Source organism: Chiroxiphia lanceolata, chromosome Z (genome assembly GCF_009829145.1).
Source record: "Chiroxiphia lanceolata isolate bChiLan1 chromosome Z, bChiLan1.pri, whole genome shotgun sequence".
Lineage (NCBI taxonomy): Eukaryota > Metazoa > Chordata > Aves > Passeriformes > Pipridae > Chiroxiphia > Chiroxiphia lanceolata.
This window is the reverse complement of record NC_045671.1, coordinates 22,005,739-22,023,940: the sequence shown is the minus strand read 5'-3', so window position 1 is coordinate 22,023,940 and position 18,202 is coordinate 22,005,739. Positions and strand designations below refer to the sequence as shown.

General features: G+C 40.0%; 2 protein-coding genes across 9 annotated transcripts in view; one reads left to right on the top strand and one right to left on the bottom strand.

Annotated features, from left to right (window-relative positions):
* The window catches only part of ANKDD1B (ankyrin repeat and death domain containing 1B), a 27,912-nt gene extending 10,372 nt beyond the window's left edge, over positions 1-17,540 (top strand). Inside the window, exons 4-16 of one of the 2 annotated variants that reach the window (XM_032675902.1) lie at positions 1,004-1,102; positions 1,194-1,298; positions 3,069-3,167; positions 3,538-3,636; positions 5,498-5,596; positions 5,990-6,004; positions 6,457-6,555; positions 8,090-8,188; positions 9,962-10,060; positions 12,327-12,422; positions 14,944-15,142; positions 15,800-15,931; positions 16,263-17,540. In XM_032675902.1, coding sequence (XP_032531793.1) covers positions 1,004-1,102; positions 1,194-1,298; positions 3,069-3,167; positions 3,538-3,636; positions 5,498-5,596; positions 5,990-6,004; positions 6,457-6,555; positions 8,090-8,188; positions 9,962-10,060; positions 12,327-12,422; positions 14,944-15,142; positions 15,800-15,931; positions 16,263-16,321 — 1,299 coding nt within the window. In that variant the 3' untranslated portion in view covers positions 16,322-17,540. The remainder of the gene's footprint in view (positions 1-1,003; positions 1,103-1,193; positions 1,299-3,068; positions 3,168-3,537; positions 3,637-5,497; positions 5,597-5,989; positions 6,005-6,456; positions 6,556-8,089; positions 8,189-9,961; positions 10,061-12,326; positions 12,423-14,943; positions 15,143-15,799; positions 15,932-16,262) is intronic. The other variant, XM_032675903.1, reaches the window with a different exon arrangement.
* Positions 15,772-18,202, bottom strand: part of POC5 (POC5 centriolar protein) — a 27,666-nt gene continuing 25,235 nt past the window's right edge. For 5 of the 7 annotated variants that reach the window (XM_032675895.1, XM_032675898.1, XM_032675900.1 and 2 more), the window contains one exon: positions 17,583-18,009. In XM_032675895.1, the coding sequence (XP_032531786.1) occupies positions 17,860-18,009 (150 nt within the window). In that variant the 3' untranslated portion in view covers positions 17,583-17,859. Of the gene's footprint in view, positions 16,081-17,582; positions 18,010-18,202 lie in introns of those variants that run through there. The other 2 variants (XM_032675897.1, XM_032675896.1) reach the window with 2 other exon arrangements.

The following is an 18,202-nucleotide window of genomic DNA, read 5'->3' as shown; positions in this document are numbered from 1 at the left end:
TACATGGGAGGTCCCAGTTAGATAGAAGAAGAAAAAAAAATTCACCGTCAGGGTGGTCAAACACTGAAACAGATTTTACAGAGAGTTTTTTTAGTCTTAATCTTCAGGCTATTCAAAGCTTGCCAGGAGGAGGTCCTGAGTGACCTAATCTGGTTGGACAGGCTTTGAGCAAGAGGCTATAGCAGTGGGACCTCCAGAAGTCTCTTCCATCCTGTACTGTTTTCTTATTCAATGAATAGTTTATGAGTAGTACCCTGAAGTCACTATCACCTCATCCTGTCACTGGTCACCACAGGGAAGAGATCAGTACCTGCTGTCCCACTTCCCCTCACGAGGAAGCTGGAGGCTGCTATGTCTCCCCTCAGTTTCCTCTTCTCCCAGCTGAACAAAACAAGTGACCTCAGCTGCTCCTTGTATGGCTTCTCCTTAAGGCCCTCCACCATCTTTGTGACCATTCTTCAGACACTCTCTTACAGCTTTATATCCTTCTTGTATTGTGGCATCCAAAACTGCACACAGGACTCAAGATGAGGCTGCATCAGCACAGAGTAGATACACTGAATTAATCAGAAAGATTTAAAGAAATTTGATGTGAGGTGTTTTGGTGGTAGTTGTTGCAATCCACCCTGCAAGACAGAAGTAAGTTTTGGGTCAAAGGCTGGAGGTGCTGGTTTTTTCCCAGTCATTTAGGCTGGGGCGGGGGGCTGCTTCAGAGGCACTCCTGCCCAGAATGAGGCCTTCTTGGGGTAGTGGTGGGTGTGTGCACAGAAGAACCCCTTTGACATGGTCTGGCTCATAGGAGATAAGCATCACACACTCAGAGACTCCCCACTGGCCTCCACAAAGCTAAGAGTTTGTGGGCTAGGCCCCCTCCCCTCAGCCTTTATCTTCAGTCTCCTGGCATGAGGCTTCTTTGCACAGCTTGCTACAGTAGCAATGTTTTAAGGCAATTAAAACATCCAATTCCTAACAGTAATTTCTGTCTTTGTAATTTTATTTGAAGCATGGCCTGACAGTGATTCATCTTGCAGCTTGGACTGGAAATCTGGATATAATGCGAAAATTAGTTAAAGCAGGTGCTGATCAAAAGGCTAAGAATGAGGTTTGTTATGACAAATTTTTATCAACTCTAAACATGTTTGTTTGGGAAAAAAATCAAACTTGTTCTTACAGAGTCACTTATGCTTTTTCAGGAAGGAATGAATGTACTGCACTTTGCAGCTCAGAACAACAGCGTTAAAATAGTTGATTATTTTCTCCAAGAACTTCATCTGAATGACTTGAACAAGCCTGATGCGGTACAGTGTGTTTCTTTCTGTTTATTTCTTTGATGTCATGAGGCCTTTGTTTAGGACAAAACAATCCTGACTTGGGGAAATTCAATTGATTTTAATTTATTGCTAGTTACATAAATTTTAATTACTGACTTGAATATTGAGAAACGAGTAAAACAAACAGCCAGACAAGCACTTGGAGAAAACACCTGTTCTCCCTCTTTGATTATCTCAGTTGAACTGCAGAAACTTCTCCTTCCCTGCTCTCCTTGCTTTTGCTGCATGTGGTGTTCAGTTGCATTGGTGAGGCGATGGGAGGCAGAGGAGGTTGGGGCCAGTCCACAGTGGATTCCTTTTTTTCTGCTCTTTGTTTCTTATTCTTTTCCTCTGCTTCAGGAAGCTTCTTCCATGGGCTGCGGTCTCCCTGCAGGTGTACTTTCTCTTGTGTCTCCTCTCTTGCATCCTCTCATGTCTCCTCCTGTATCTCCCCTTGTGCCTCCTCCCTGTAGCAGTGACCAGCCTTTCTTAAATACATTTTCACAGAGATATGATGTGTTCCTCTGATGGCTTGAGTGTTGGCACGTGGTGGGTCAGTTCATTCCATTGTGGAGCCAGCTGTAAATGGCTATGGAAGGGTAGTCTCTGATGTCCTCCCACGCAGCCCCCTGCCCTTACCAAAACCTGCCAGTTATGGCCAACATGGGCGTATTTTTTTCAAGATAGAACATAAAACTCTGTGCAGCCATTCTGCAAAGGTGCACCAACTCTTCAACAGTGCCAGAACCTCATCCTCATCAGGTTTGCTGTGTTTTTATTTTCCCTTTTGACAATGTTGTGATCTTGTTTTGAAAGCTTACATAGCTAAATAGGATATTTTATTTTTACATGAGGAAAACTTATTCCTGTGAGATCTGTCATCAAAAAAACAGATCTCCTTTCTTTTATTTTTTTTTCAGTCTTGAACTTTATTGACCCAAAATTCTGAATTTTTTTTACACATGACAAGGCTGACAAAACAGAGTTAATTTAACAAAACAAACATTTTTGTCATAGGCCTTGGGAAAAGAAAGGTGAAGAAGCATCTTCTCTTTGTTGTTTCATAATTCTCTATTAGTTGCCTGCATTTCTTTTTCTTAGACGTTTATATAGGCCACTATCAGATATGAGATGAGGCTGTTTTAACTAGTTGGTTAAGTGCCTCACTGTCTGAACAGTGGTATGGTTTTATGTGAACATAACTTTCTGCAGTTGAATTGTAAACAGTTTGAAATTTTTTTGTTAATTTAGACACCACCCAAAAAAACCCCAAAATGTGCAGCTCTAAATTCAGGCCTCCAGGATGAAACTTCTGAGATATGTTAGTTCTGGTCTGTGCTTGCAGAATTCAAATCATACATGTTACACCATGGAAATAAATCTTGCAATTTTCTTTACTGCCTGTTTCTGAGCATCCTCAGACTTTCAATGTTCTTTCGATAAATATTTTCATACTGAGAAGAATTAAGATTTAAATATTTTGAGCATAATTTCTACATTTTCACCATTTCTAAACAGTTTTCATATATTTTCTTCAGGATATGCAAGATGTATAATATTTTTATTTACACTAACTGTATGTTTTTAGTTATTAATCTTCTTGTGTATATCTACTATTCTATTAATCTCCTTAGTCTTATGATACATACATTTTTATGTAGGATATATGTACACATATGCATGCCATGAATCTAGTAACCAGAAGCAAGTATTTCTACTTTCTCTAACACTGTGTTTCTTTCCATAATTGTTTTCTAGAAAGGAAAAAAGCCATTTCTTCTGGCTTCTGAGAAAGGCCATGTTGACATGATAAACAATTTGATTGCTCTGAAACTGTTCACATCTGAAAAAGATAAGGTAAAGATTTCTTTTCCACGGAAATACAACTACAAATATGCTTACCCAGGTTTTGGCCATTAATCTTTAAATCAGTGGTCTTGAGGGCTTGGTGTAGTACCCATTTTTGCGGAACCCAGTCTTTTTCTGTACATGCTGAAGTTTTCAGAAAACCAGCTAGATCAACGAGATCATGTCTGCCTACATGTGAAAAGGCCCTTTTCCAGTTAGTCTCAACCTTGGAATGTGTCTTGTGGATCTGCCTCCTTCTCCTTGTACGTAAGAGAGAACTGTATGTAAAGGACCAAAGGCTTTGTGTTGTTTTTAGTTAATATATTTACTTTATTCTCTGTTTTAAAATTTTAATATTGTTTGACTTTTTAATTTCAAGGAGGGAAACACAGCATTGCATTTAGCAGCCAAAAATGGTCACAGTGAAGTTGTAGAAATTCTGCTTGAACAGTGGGAGGAAATAAATGACCTCAATCAGGTAAGGACACTGAAACTACTGAAAGAGATAAAATTAGAGACATGAAAAATTGTCAAAAAAAATTCAAAAGAATAGATGTGGCACTGAGTGGACTTCCTTAGTTCTGCTGCTTTTCTAGTACCTTTGCATCCTGTTTCCTTGTTCCTTGTCCAATAAATTCACCTCTATTAACTCATTCAATGTCTCTTCCTCTGTCCTCTATTCCTCACACAATGACCTCCCCTCCATTTGGCATGCCCTTGCATAACTACTGGTAGAAGAAAACACAAAAGGGCCTTAACCTCCACTTTGCTTTCTGTTGTCCAGCATTTTTAACCATGTGATCCCGTTCCTTTTAACATCTCACATATAGCATCTCTAGTGCTTTTAAAGCTATTCACTGGACCAGTTCAACTTGCATTTACCATCATAGATACCTCAGCAAGGAGGTCTCAGATTTGCACCTTGCCATCTGAACTCAGTTGCCTGCGTGAAACTGGCTCAAACACTGCCTACCCGCTTTTGCTTTCCTGGGTTAGTGTTGGTGAGCTTAGCCGACATATTCATCAGTTGCATATTAGCTGTGAAGGTTGTATGCTTGAGTTGATGCAGTCATGAGCTTAATTTTGAGGCTTAAACAAGGAGTAGAGAAAGGAAATGCACACTAGCTGCTCATCTCAGCTTTCCTGCTTTCCAAAGTGCCTTTGTGTCTTCTGTTTCTTCTGTGGGGCAGCTAGAACAAACTGAGCAAGGTAATTTCCTTTGTCGTGGGCTGTCATGCCCACTGTGGGAACATACTGTGTGGCTGATCGTCTGTTCTGCTGGCCCAGTGGGTGAAATGAGTAAGGAACACCCACTCCTACCTGAGGCCCTCTTCTTCCTTTATCAGCAACAGATTTGTGGGTGGAGAGGTTCTCTCTTACCCAACTCATCTGCTATTTTCAGCTATGCAAGCTGAAGAGGCACACAAGCCTCTTTGAAATGTGGAGCCCTTTCGTTTCCAAGCCTTGTCTAAGAATGTTGCTTCTGCATACGAAGCTTGTACTGCTTGTGCTCCTGCCTTGCCATGGCTAATGGAGAGACCTTCCCCTCCAGCTGGACATATTCTGGGTGGTGTAGAAACCGATCGCTCTTTCCATGGCATGAGCAAAGTACTAAAATATATTCAGTTTACCAGAATAATGGTGTGAGGATTTTAAGCAAGGTACAAATAGGATTTATTAAAGCTTTTGTGAATGTCAAAACACTAGAGTAATTTTTATTAAACCTTTGTGTATTTTAGGAGTTTAGAAGCAGGGAGTAGATCATTGTGCAGCTGATGTAAGCTATTTTAGAGACTTGTTGTGGAGACATGGAGACTCCTTTGGTGTGAGAAGATTTGAAATAAATATGAAATAAGATTATTTCTATTAAAAATCCTCCTTATAAGTAGCACTAGGTGTTTGCAATTTTTCAGAAATCCATGGCATTATACTGACAGAATTCAGTACTTACTGTATGTTCTATCATGCTGTTGCTGACCAGGAACAACTGCTACCTGCCATCTTTGTTTCTGTGACTGTTTTCAGCAGTCTTCTTTGAAAAGAACATGATTAATATTTATGAATATTAATATATGAATAGTTATTAAATAATTTTCTGTATCATTAAACGTTACTGTACCTCTGTCCACATAAATGCCATCTGTCACTGAACTGTTGGTGAGTTGCCACATCATTCAAGTGACAATTTAGGAGCATTCAGGTTGTGTTCTCTTGGGACCATCGCACCTTTTCTGCTGAGCTGGAAGAGCCTGATCGAGCCTACCAAAGGTGTTTTGTGTCACAGTCTTTTTAGTCACGTGGTTTAAATGGGAACAGACATTTTCTCTCTTTTGGTCTAGAACGGAGAAACTCCATTTTACTTGTCTGTTAAAGGAGGTCATGAAAAATGTGCTGAACTCTTACTGGATGCAGGGAGTGACATCAATGTTTTAACTCAGGTATGTACACAGCACACAGGTAGTGGGACATCCCAGGCAGTGGGGAGGACATTATATTCTCTGTATACTAAAAGTGTATTTGCTCTGCTTATTTTTATGAAATGGGGAAAAATAATAAAATAGAATGGGGAATGTAGAGAGTACTAACAGAATAAAACTGATGTGGAAGAAAAATAGCATTATATTTGTTTGAAAGAGTACTGTGGTGGAGTTTATTTACTGTATGCCCAACAGTACATCATATGACCAGAAAATGTAGCAGACGAGGGTAACTGAAAATCCTCTGTTTTGGCAGTGACTGATCTGATGTTCTTGTTCTTGTTATCCACATCTGGTTCCTGGACTTTGGTCCAACTCACATCTGCTGAATGGCCTTGGCTTGCCTGCTGCAAGAGGATTATGATTCCAGTAGACTGAGAGCTTGTTTGTTTATACAGAATTATTATGTAAAAATGTTCTATGGATTTATTTTTAAAGTCTGTTAATGTGAGTGTACTTGCTTGGTAAAGGTCTAACAGGCTAACTAACAGACTAGGACGTGTATTGACATTGTTGCTGTCCATGGCTCAGTATAAATGACAATTGAAAAGGGCTGTTGGATACTGGTGTTCTTAAGCATATTTGTTGTGATATAGTAAAAATGGGAAATTCCTTCACTATTGACAAAAGCACATGCACGTCATCCTGACTGCTGATCCACTTCTTTTTGTATCATTTTATCAAAGGGTCTTTTTTTTCACAGAGAGGATAATAACACAAACTTAAATGGAAGATTATCCTATATTTGTAGCTCTTTTTAGTACTGGTTTTTTTCAGCAATAAAAATGTAAGTTTTTGCTGTCTATCAAAATTTCTTTCAGAATGATAGCAGTGCTTTGCAGGTTGCAATTCAGAATGGACATCTATCCTTGGTTACTTTTCTTATTGATAAGAATATTGACCTGGTTCCTAAACCCGAGGTGAGTGTATATTGGAATAACTGTTCTGCTGCTGCTCAGCCTGTCCTGTCTTTTGTGGCCTTCCTTGGAATTCAGACAGCTGAAGAAGATTGAGTAGCTTCTTGAATTTTATACTATACATGTTGTCACTTAGTTGGGACATTGATTAGCAACATGTATAGACCAATAGAGACAAGGTCTTGTTGCACAACCCAGGGAGTGCCTGAGCAGACTAGTCCAGTGCAGTGTAGACATGGCCAGGCTAAGCCAAGGAGAAGATGAGCAAAGTACCCTGCTTGAACTAGCAAAGCAAGCCTCCCTGTGTGCTGTGGGCAAAAAGTTAACACTCGTAATGGATTTGGAATAAAGATAACTAGAAGGTACATAAACACTTTGGTGTTGTCACCCTTTGAAGGTAAATGCACACTCAATGGCCTCAAAATCAATGGCCTTTAAATCCCATTCTTTGGGATTTAAAAAGAAGGGGTATTTATATTATGCAAATCTTCTCTCAGTTTAGATATTAGAGTTTTTGTTACACCTGAGATTTGCTATGAATAGGAAATTATTTTCCATTTCTACAGCACAGGATGAAAATGGCATCTCAGCCTCATGATTTAGGCAGTGATCACTGGCCTATTGCAGGAAGTTATCAAGGAGGAAAAATTTATGATGTGCTGGAAATGATATAAAGTTTGCGCAGTTGTTTTGCTACTTGTTCTCATTGGCTTTCTGTAGGAGAAGCAACTCATACAATCATAATTTATATTTTGAAAACATTTCCAGCAGGGTGTTGCATAAGAGCTTCCTTTATTTTTCTGTAGCCCTGAAGGAATGGTTGTGTTTTATGAAGACACCGAACTGGTGTCTGGCATCCATGAATGGTACTGGTATGGAATTATTCTTTAACTGTATTTCACAAGAAATTGATGAGTCACAGGTTCAACATCCAAAGTGAACTTGCCAACCTGATGATTGGATTGTGACTGGTGTTGGACCTGTGCCCAGTTACTTTAATAAATAATCACTCAAATAAACCCCCTTAATTTCTTACCAGCTGTAACTTGCTCTAAATATGACAGCAAGTCAGTTTAGTACAAAGAATATTTCCAGCAGCAATGTGTTTGTTCCTGGAAAGTAGGTTTTGACATCCGTTTACCAAATACAGAATAAATCTGTCTTCAGGCTATTCAACTAAGGGCAAACCCAATGTTCTGAGGGAGCCCTAACACTACCCTAATCTCTCTGCCAAGGATAGCAGCACATCCCAGGTAGGAACATTTAAGAGGAGAGCCTTGCCACATTCCTAAATGGTGACACACTGATGCAACTCCATATTTCCGTTTTCTCAGCTGTATTTGTCTACCTGATGCTGTAGGAGCAGGCTACCATCTCTGGTATAACTGCACATTGAGATGTGTTTTCTGCAATCTTGAAGCTCTGCTAGAGCATATTGCCTTTGCAATGGGTGGTCTTCAATTAAAACCTCTTTCTTGTTTGAATAAACTTCTAATAATGTACCCAAGTATGACAGTTTATTATTTTCCCTCCACAGCAGAAGAATTCCCCTCTCCATTTAGCAGTCATCGGTAACAATCTACCAGTAGTAAAAAGCCTTTTGGATGCCAATCATGATATAAACTCCTTAAACAATGTAAGAAAAACTGGGAATTAACACAACTTCATTGGTAAAGAAGATATTATGTGGATTTTGCTTGAATTTTTTTTTTTGCCTTATGAGCTCAGAGTGCAAAAAAGTAGGAAGGAAGAGGCGGTTCCCTCCTTATCTTTTTGCTTGTATTAGTCACTGGTACATGCTATGCTAATATTGTTTGTGCAAGATAAGGATAATGGGTTAATTTATTGTTCAAGTGTTACGGTTCATGTGCAATAAACAACAGAAATATTTGTCTCAATGGTATTGACCTCAGAGGGAAACCTAGTGCAGCGTGGCAGTTGACTGGAAAGAAGTTAATCTTTCTTTAAAGCAACCCACGGGGTGCAGTGTTTTAGATCTGTGACCAAACCAGAGCTGGTAAGACACCAGAGTTAAAACTGTTGCTGAGCAGTGTTTGAACAGCACCAAGGATTTCTCTGTTTCACATTCCGTGCCCCCAGGTCAATACAGGGGGGTGCTGAGGGAGCTGAGAGGGGACACAGCCGAGCAGAGCTGAGTGAAGTGCTGCTCCACACTACACAGCATCACCCTGAATGATGACGTCATAGGTCTCTGTGTTGCAATTAGTTAGCATATTCAGCTGTTAACTGAAAAGATAGTGGTTTGAGCCCACCCAGAGACAGCAACATGTTTTCCCCACCTTTGCCAGGATTCTTTAGCCTCTACTTGGTGCCAGTGATCTTTGGAGACCTGGCTGGTTGTTGGTGAGTTTACTGTAAGTCACACATCCACTGCTGATGTGTGTCATATTTACTTTGGTGCTGTCATGCTTGATCCCTTTTTTGCTGTACAAATCCTCGTATAATTGTTAATGAACATTTTCTGCTTTTGCTGTGTTGTGTGTCTCTTCGTATTTCTTTGCCTGTGAGGGTGATGATAAAAGCACTGGCCTTGTGCCTAATCTGGTATTTTTGGGCCCTAGAATGCCACTGTCTGGGTACTCTCATGAAGAAAATCAACAATTACACCATTTCCCTTTCCTCCTTGGAGAGGTGCTTTGTTGAAAGAGGAACAAATGGCACTACCCCTTCTTATCCTCCATGATAGGTCTGCCCCACCTTCTTGTAACAGCTACTTGGTTCCTTGAATATCCTCGTGTAATCACATTGTTCATACTAGAGTGTGTTATGAGTGTGATTTTGATTATTGTTCATAAGGTTAAACAACTAATTGGAAATGCCACACAGGAATTCACCCAGAGGCAGTTGATTCTCAGGTGGCATAGTTAAGGTTCACTGAACCCATTAGGAAACAGGTAGACTTCTGCTACTTATCATCATTTTGTGGCAGGGCTCGCTAAAAAGCCCTGTTGTGGATGTTGCATCATAATGTTGAAAATTATGGATGTCTAGTTGTCTTGGAAAGCATTTCAGCAGGGAAGAGGTTACTTGAGAGGATAATATTGATGCGGGTTGGCAGTTGCATGAAGCACTCTGTCCAAAACACCTTGCTTTAAGAGGGAAGAGAGAGAGAACTTGTTAGTTTATGATACATTAGAGGGGCATTACAGCAACTTTTCCTGAGCCAGCTGGAACTTCTGTCTGGTTTTCCTACAGAGATCCCATGTGCTGTCTTGTTTACCTGAAACAAAACTGGCAGATAGATCACTCAGAAGTTAAATTATTTCATTCTGTGTTTTCTCACTAAGGCTGCCTCTTGTTGTGAATCAATTTTAGATTCAGCCTGAGAGCATTCTGCTTCTGGGAGGGAGTTTGATGTATTACATTTATTTGGTGTCTATAATTCCAGAGGCAGGAAACCCCTCTGCATTTGGCAGCGGATCTTGGTAATGTGGAGTTGGTGGAAGTGCTGCTTAAGGCAGGCTGTGATCTCAAGACCATGGATAAGGTAAATTGCATTCCTCACACATGCAAGGATTATGTGATTTTATTTTCTGGTTTATACCCTTCAGCCTGGAAAGACTGAGGCAAGAAGAGCAATGGCTGGAAGAAGTACCAAAGCAAGGTTGATAGGCAAGTGCTTTTTAAAGGACAGAATACCAAACCCAGTTTTTACAAATGTGCTAGATTGAATTTCCCCTTTTTACAGTTACTGCTATTACAGATTTTCTGTATGACTGAATTGATGGATTTGAATTGATGGATTTGATGCTTATTATGAGAAAAATCTAGCTCTTTAGGAACTTATAAAAAGTAATTTTCCTTCACAAAACTGTCCTCGTGAGAAGTGAAGCTTTACAAACTAGGATTGTCTCATTTTTCCCTAGCCTGACATGAGGCTTGGGGCTCTGAGCATGGGCATTGATGTGTATTGGAAGGCTGAGGTAAGATGCTGCATTGTAATTAAGCTTTTTCATTCAGAATCATGCCTACACTTGCCAGAGAGCTGCAGTTCTCATATGGGCTAATCCAGAATGAAATCTTGTTCACTTTAGACAGCACCTTAGCCACTGGAAAATTTTCTCAACCTCTTTGTATTCTAAGAGCAGACACAGACAACTATTGCTTGTTATGACCTTAAGCACCTACAAGTCTTGGGATAGATAGTGCCCCGGTATTACAGCAATCTTGATAGACTTCATGACTTGTTATGAGAATTTGGCTCTGAACCAGTACAACTTGTGTCACCTTTCTGCACTGGTTTTATTTCTTGGAGTAGTTTTTTCCTTGCTTGTTTGCCATGCCTCCACTGGGAACAGTCCCCTTTGAACTGAATTGGTGCTGAGATGCCAAAACTGACTAAACAGTAGACAGGAAACAGGGAGGCCTGCTTCTGTTGCACAGTGTTGTCCTGTCCTGTTGTCCTAGCCTGGCCTGGCCTCCATACCCTGGCAGCAGGAGTCCTCAGTCTCCAGAGCGTGGAGACTCCACATCTGCATGAGTTGCAAGCTGTTAGAGCAAAGGAAATGCTATCTCAGGAGCTCTTCCTTCTTCCCATCTGCAGATAAAACTGTCTTTGGTTGTGAGTGACAGTGCACAGAGAGCTCCCTGTGTGCAAGACTGCCACGCTACATGTGCATGCAGGATGCCAGCATGCCTGCACCAGCACAGGAGGCCAGAAACACCCACCCCCTCTGCCTCCCTGCGAAATGTAAAGCACCCCTCTAGAGGTGGAACCCGTGGAGCTCTTATGGTCTCTGGACTCTTCACATATAAAGGAAGCCTATGCCTTAAAGGTTTAATGAAATGTAAATTCATTGGCTTCCAATGTGATGCTTTTCTAAAAACGAGAATGATCGTGAGCAGAACTAGGAGTTACAACTCAAAAAGTGTATACTAGGGAACGTTATAGCAGCTAGATAGTTGAAATACCTTATAATTTCATTACTGCATCTTCTGATTAAGAGGTTGGCTTCTGTTAGGTCTAATTTTCTAGAATGCCTAGCACTTGACATGTGGAGAACACCCTGAATATTTAAATCCAAGGTAGTTACACTCAGTGCAAATCTGAGAACAGACCATTCCAGAATTAACCCTTTAGAGCTACTGAGATGCCTTTACAATGAAGTGCTGACAGCAAGATGGGTTCAGGTAGACTGAGCAGACCTCTGCAGCTGGATTTAAAGCAATGGCTTTCAGTTACTGTGGCTGCCCGTACTACCCATGAAGCATCATCCTATGGTTGTGCTTATTTCAGTTGTCATGAGAAAAGTAATTCTCTTTTCATTCTGTGAGCCAACTTCTTTTACCAAATAAAACAAGGCACAAGTTTGCCCTTAAAGTCAATTTCCAACTTTGCCAGCCCATCATTTGAAATGTCAATTTAACTATTACATGGGAATGGATTGTATTGTGGTAACTTTCAACTCGAGATGCCTGGGCTTGTGTGAACTTGGAAGCAGTGACTGGAGAGTGCAAGGTGGTGTGAAGTATTCAGCAGTCTGAGTGCAAGAGGTTTCTGAAAGCAGCCATACCTCACTAGAAATTCTTTAGAGGGAATTCCAGTGTGGAAAAGAAATTAACCACTGCTGGGCTGAGGGGATAGAGCTCATGCAGAGCATAGAACTTGGATTGTAGTTACTCAAAAGCCATAAAATTGTAGTAAGTACCTTTTCGGGGGGGGGGGGGGAAAGGATCTCTATGAACTGTTTTTGCATTTCTTCTATGATACACTTACCTGAGATAATGTTCTGATTCACTATCTCTACTTTCAGCATGGAAAAACTGCACTAGCTGTGGCATCAAGGAGCAATCATGCCCTCATTGTAGATATGATCATTAAAGCAGAAAGGTATTACACCATGAAACAGGTAAGAGGCATCTTTCATTACACTGAATACAGCGATAAAGGAAAAGCCAATTCTGATTTTGAACTGTCTTTTGCTTGAGGTAGTTCCTTTTGGCAGGCTGCAAGATGCAGGCTTAATTCCTGACTAGCTGTTAAAAATGTAGGCAGATCTTAACATTTTCCTGCATTGTGCTCTACACAGAGAGACAAAGGGGCAGAGGGAGATTCTAAACTAAATTCAATCTGTGCCATCAGCATCAGAGCTGAGATAATCTGGATCCACGCTGATCCCTGCATCCTTTGGTACAGTAGAATCTGTGGTTGAAAAATGGTGGAGTGCAGATGTCTGTCACTCCTTTGTTACCAAGGGCTCAGTTGCTTTGGCAGAAGCTCCCTGTTCTGTTCCTTTTGTGTTAATTATAAAATTAAATCAATGAAATGGAAAAGAATACAGCAACAAGTGAAGGACATAGCTTAGATTGTCTGAATTTCTTACTTTCTTTCCCTAGTTGTTACTTAAATGTAGGCTGCATAGTGCTGGACCTCCCTAAAGGGCCAAATTGCCATACCAATTTGTGACTCCATTCTCACTCCTGCTTCCTGCCAGGCACTGTTTGTTTCACTAAGTTAGCCAAGTGTATAAGCATACTGATCCCATCCCAGTGCAGGCACAGAATTAGCTGCTTTTACCACCCTTCTCCTGCCCTGTGTGGCCAAATTAATGACACTTAATGTTACAGGGCTCGTAAATCACGGATCTAGATTAATTATCATGAAAAGTGCCTCCCCCAACACCCTGTATTGTGCATATTTGATTTGCACCAGTTCAGCTGGAGTTGTCAGCTATGTTATTGTTTCTTTTGGCTTAAAGGGGAATTAGAAGTGAAGTCAGCTGTTGCCACAGAAGACATGACAAGTCTGAAAGCTGTAAGCCCATAATGCTCCTAACCTCTTGGCATTGTGTACTGAATTGCCTGAAGAGAAAAAAAAAGATAGTTAAGCAGATGGTTTTCTACAAGAGCACCAGAGATGTTTGGAAATACAAACACAAGTGTTTGTATCCCATTGCCTGAAGCTGAGAGCACAGCCTTTGGGAGCAGCTTAGATCTTACAGCTGTGGAATATGATGTTGTTCAGGTGGTGTTACCACACAGGAAACTACACCATTTGGAACCATTATTTTAAGAACTGTCTTTTTGTTACATTGAGCTGACTTATCATCTATGACAAAGCATTAGTTACAAAAGGAAATGTCATGTAGCTGTGAGGAAGGGCACATGATACTAATGCGTGAATGTCATCTCTCTGTTTGACCTTTTTTCCTATTTACTGTTTCTACCCAACTCTTCCCTATCATTGTCCAGGCTGGATTTGACTGGATTTGAGAGCTGCTTTTACTATCCCACCTTGCCATTGCCTCAAAACAGAATTAGCAGCAAAGTGAAGCTGTGCTGCTGCAAACATTTTTTTAGAGTTGCATCAGATGAATGGAATCAAACATGCATGATAATGCTTAGTTACTGAACTGAGACTATTTTTTTTCTTTAAGACTCTCATAAAGTATAGGAAATAATCCTGTTGTGTTTTTCTGAATTTAATTTGGAACAAAGCACTTTATGCTTAGCACTTTTTAATGTGGCATGCTTTCATTTCCTTTTTTGCTTAGTACCTGCTTTGTAATCCTCTATCAACTCTATCAAATCCTGAAGACATTTTTTCCCTTTGGAGATTGATTTGAGACAGGACCAGTACATAAACAAAATGAAATATAGAAGTAGTTTGAGCTTACCTACTTAGGAATGAGACTGTTCCCTGGGCACCACTCAGCAAATCACTGATTGACATGGTTTTTGCAAAGGTGCCCAAACAAGAAGCAACCCCATCACTCCTGTTTCAGGTGAGCTACACATACAGTAGCAACATCACTTAATCTGGAGGAAATCCATTTGGTTTTGGTTTCTATCTGGCGATGAAACCAGATTCAGGTTCAAAGTGTGTGTGTGTATTGCTGTTAAGACATTTTGCTGAATGGGGTTCTGCATGTTGAAACCAATAGCTCATGCTGCCAGCAAAGGATCTGCAAGTCCCCACTTCAGCCACATGAAGCTGACAGGGCAGAGGCAGGAACAGCTTGAGCAAGTGCCTCACCGAGGGTGGGTGCCTCTTCTCAGAGGAAGATCAGCACTTCTAGAAGCAAGAGGAAAGAGTAAGAACTGTGCCTGAAACTCAACCATGTTCAAAATGTGACATATAAAGTAGACAGAGTCAAGGAGCACAGCAGTGCTGGCACAGTATCTGCTCTTACTTTGCTTTTGTGTATCAAATACCAGAGAAAGAAAGTGGCTTATTTTGCAATTAATTTAGTAAGGCATAGCGGCAAAGGGAGGACTTTATCAGTTCTGTTTCTATGAGCCATACACGGTTCCTTTAAAGGCACTGAGCAAATCACCTGTCACTAGCTACACCTGGTTGTCCCGGACACCGTTCACTACTCAGTAAGCAAAGGTTTTCTTAAAAGATTTATCACCTGCTTTCTTTTTCAGACACATCTAGCTCATAGCGATGATGGCTCAGACTTCAGCTTGTCCTTCAAACAAGATCACAGTATACAGACCAAGCAAATCCGTTCCTCCCTTTGGAATCTAGCATACAACCAGTTAAAACCCCGTGAATGGAAAAAACTGGCCCTATTCTGGAAGTTCACAGATGAACAAATTAAAGCCATTGAAGAACAGTGGACAGGTAGTAACATCTGAATGGCCAGACATAATATGTAGGCTAAAAAAACCCAGTGCAGTGCTGCTTTATAACTGAGTATCACACAGTGAAGGGATACAAGCCTTGTCCCTAGTTCCCAGGAAGCAGTGCTGTAGAACTACAGGCCACTTCTGCTCTCTGTTTTGGCCTGAAAAAAACCTTCCTCTTGGGAGATCAAAACCAGAAGCAGTGAGCAGCATGGAAGGGTCTTGCAGGTCATGCTGCAAATGAGGACCTGGGAAACCTCATGACACAGAAAGACCTTGTTCATGCTCTGTCTGCATAGCTGCCATGAAACAGTAGCTTCTGGTTTCAGGCACATTAAGTGCTGGTAAAACAGTACTTCTACAGCACATATTATACTTGTTCACTGCTACTCTAGGATATATTTCCACATCTTGGGCAAAAATGAAAGGAAAAATTAATTTTAAGATGTATTAGGATTTTTTTCTCTCTTAACAGTAGCGCTAGGATGAAACTGGATTTTTTTAAAAAACTTTTATAAGCATCAATCTTCATTTTTCTTCTAGGTGAGAGAGAAATAATTGAGCAGGTTTTAAATCCTCTTGCAACTCTAAAAGTGCAAAAGCACAAAATACACTGTTTCCAGCATATTGAACAAGTACTTTGTGTATTGCATAGGGAAAAAAAGTTACAAGGAACATGGAAACAGAATGTTGCTCATCTGGTTACATGGGACGCTGCTGGCTCATCAGAATCCTGTCAAACATCTATATGAAGATCTCATGGCAGCAGGATTTCAGCCTTTAGCTGGTAAGTTGATACAGAGCCCATTACACTGTCTTCCAGGAGACTGCAGTGTGGTGCCGAGGTCCCCGCTGGTGCTGGGATGGTGTGACTGTGGCAGGGCTGGAGGACACTCTTCCTCTCTGGGACTCTGCCCTTGCTGCGGGGTGAGGCTGCTTGAGAAAAAGCATTTAAGTGAGACTTGAGATTTCTAAAGGAAGACAAAAATGTGCAAACTTTGCTTCCCTCCTTTGTCTTGCACACATGGTTAAATTGTAACTGGCAATCCTTCAGTTAGATTAGTCTGACCTTGTAAAAACCAGAGCATGCCAAGCAAGTGTTCTCTCTTACTTTACAGAGAAGATCAGAACTTCAATTAGCACTGGCCTGGACTCCAGAAAATGTGCAGTTTCATGAGTTCATCAATAAAACATGGCATATATGGTGGAATTACATGCCAGATGGAAAGTGACTTTCAAATAATTTCTGGAAACAAAAACCTGTTTTGAAGTTGTACAACGTTTTCCAAGCTAGAAGAACTTGCACTCCTGAAATGTAGGTTACTTCTTTGTCAAATGCTTGCTATACAACAATTTAAAGAATTTAAGAGCGAATGGCTGACTGGTGATTTATGACTATACTGCTAAGCAAGAGCCACCCCTTACAATTTCTACACCTCACTTAACATTGATACACTAATTCCATACTGGAACTGCAAATTAATTTTATGTTTGACATGAAATATAAATAAGATGTTTTCTACCTGAAAAAGGTCAAATTTAATAAGTAAAAATTATTAGTATAAATAAATCAACTCTTTCAGAAATAGGCTGGCACCTGGCCTCATCTGAGATTCAGCTTTTCATAAAGTCTTCCTAGGATTATGACAAGTCATTCTTCTTCAGCATTTGAATTATATAGTGAAAATACACAAAAATGTCATGTCTAAACTCAAGTGTGTCTGGCTACAGAATTTTCTGTCATGCTGTATACATACTCCAAAAAGAACATTTGATATTTAATAATTTCTAGATGTGTTAAGTATCTACCTATTTCTTGTTCATATCTTGAATTAATATTTCTAGTGCCTTGCTGAACATATTTAAGGTTTTCTCATTTAATATATTGCATATCTGAAAAATTATGTAAAATGTCTATCTTCTTTATAACAACATAGCAATATTTTTATCATGTAATGGAAGAATTGAATCACCTTTTCTGTTTGTATATAATCTGCATTATTTTGGACTGAATCCTACTGTTTCTACTAAAAAGATAATCTGTATCTTTGTGTGAAGTTTTACACCAAACTGCCCTCTTCTGTGCAACCTATTTTGACATGTCTGCAAAGCATCACAAGAATATGAAGAACAGGCTGGTAAATCCTCAAATTATGGAATGCATCAAGTTCTGCAACCTTAGCTTGAAAAATGAGAATGCTTAAGAATTTGATGGACTCAGTACCTCACCTGGCCCAAGCTGCACCCTGGGGTGTGAAGGATACCACCCTGTTGTTCTTCATTCAAGTACACTAAGATGTAGGATATAATTAAGGTGCATGTCAACTACACTTACTCACATAAGCAACTAAAAGCATTTATAACAAAAATAAATTTAATTTTCTCTTGAACACAGATGTTAGTATCATTGGAACTAAACAAAGAGATTCAGACAAAAATCACATTGTATCCTTTATTTAAAAGTGTGCAAAAGATTCCTTAAATAGAAAGGGTTTATCTTAATAAAATAAGTTCTCAAGTAGTTTGGAGGTAGAACAACAGTTCCAAGTTTTTTTCCCCTCCAGATGTTTACTACAAAAGCACTTTAAAAAACCCCCCTTTTTTTAGCAAAGGGTAAAAACATGATATGGACTTTAGGCCCTACTACATCAAATCTGAAAAGACTGGGAGGAGGTACCTTGATAAAAAAACCCCACCGGTGCTAATGATATTCACTCAGTCAACAACTTTAATTGACTGAACACTGGTAGAGGTTTGGCCTTGAAGCACTCGCCCAGCTTGTCCTGCAGGTCTCGCAGTGGTAGAGCCAGAAGAATGGAGCACAGTTCGAGGATATTTAGCAGCAGTGGCTTGCGATACAGTTTGCTGAAAAGTAATCAAATACATCAAAACACTTAGTGGTACAAAAAAATTCCCATTAAGTTAGTCCCAGCTGAGCTGTAGTTTAAACAAAGACTTGCAATCTAGCAAATTGAAATACACCTACCAAAATAGAAAAAAAAGGGTTACTTTAAAAGAACGAGTAATTTTTTCCTTTCTTATCTGTAATACAGTTTTT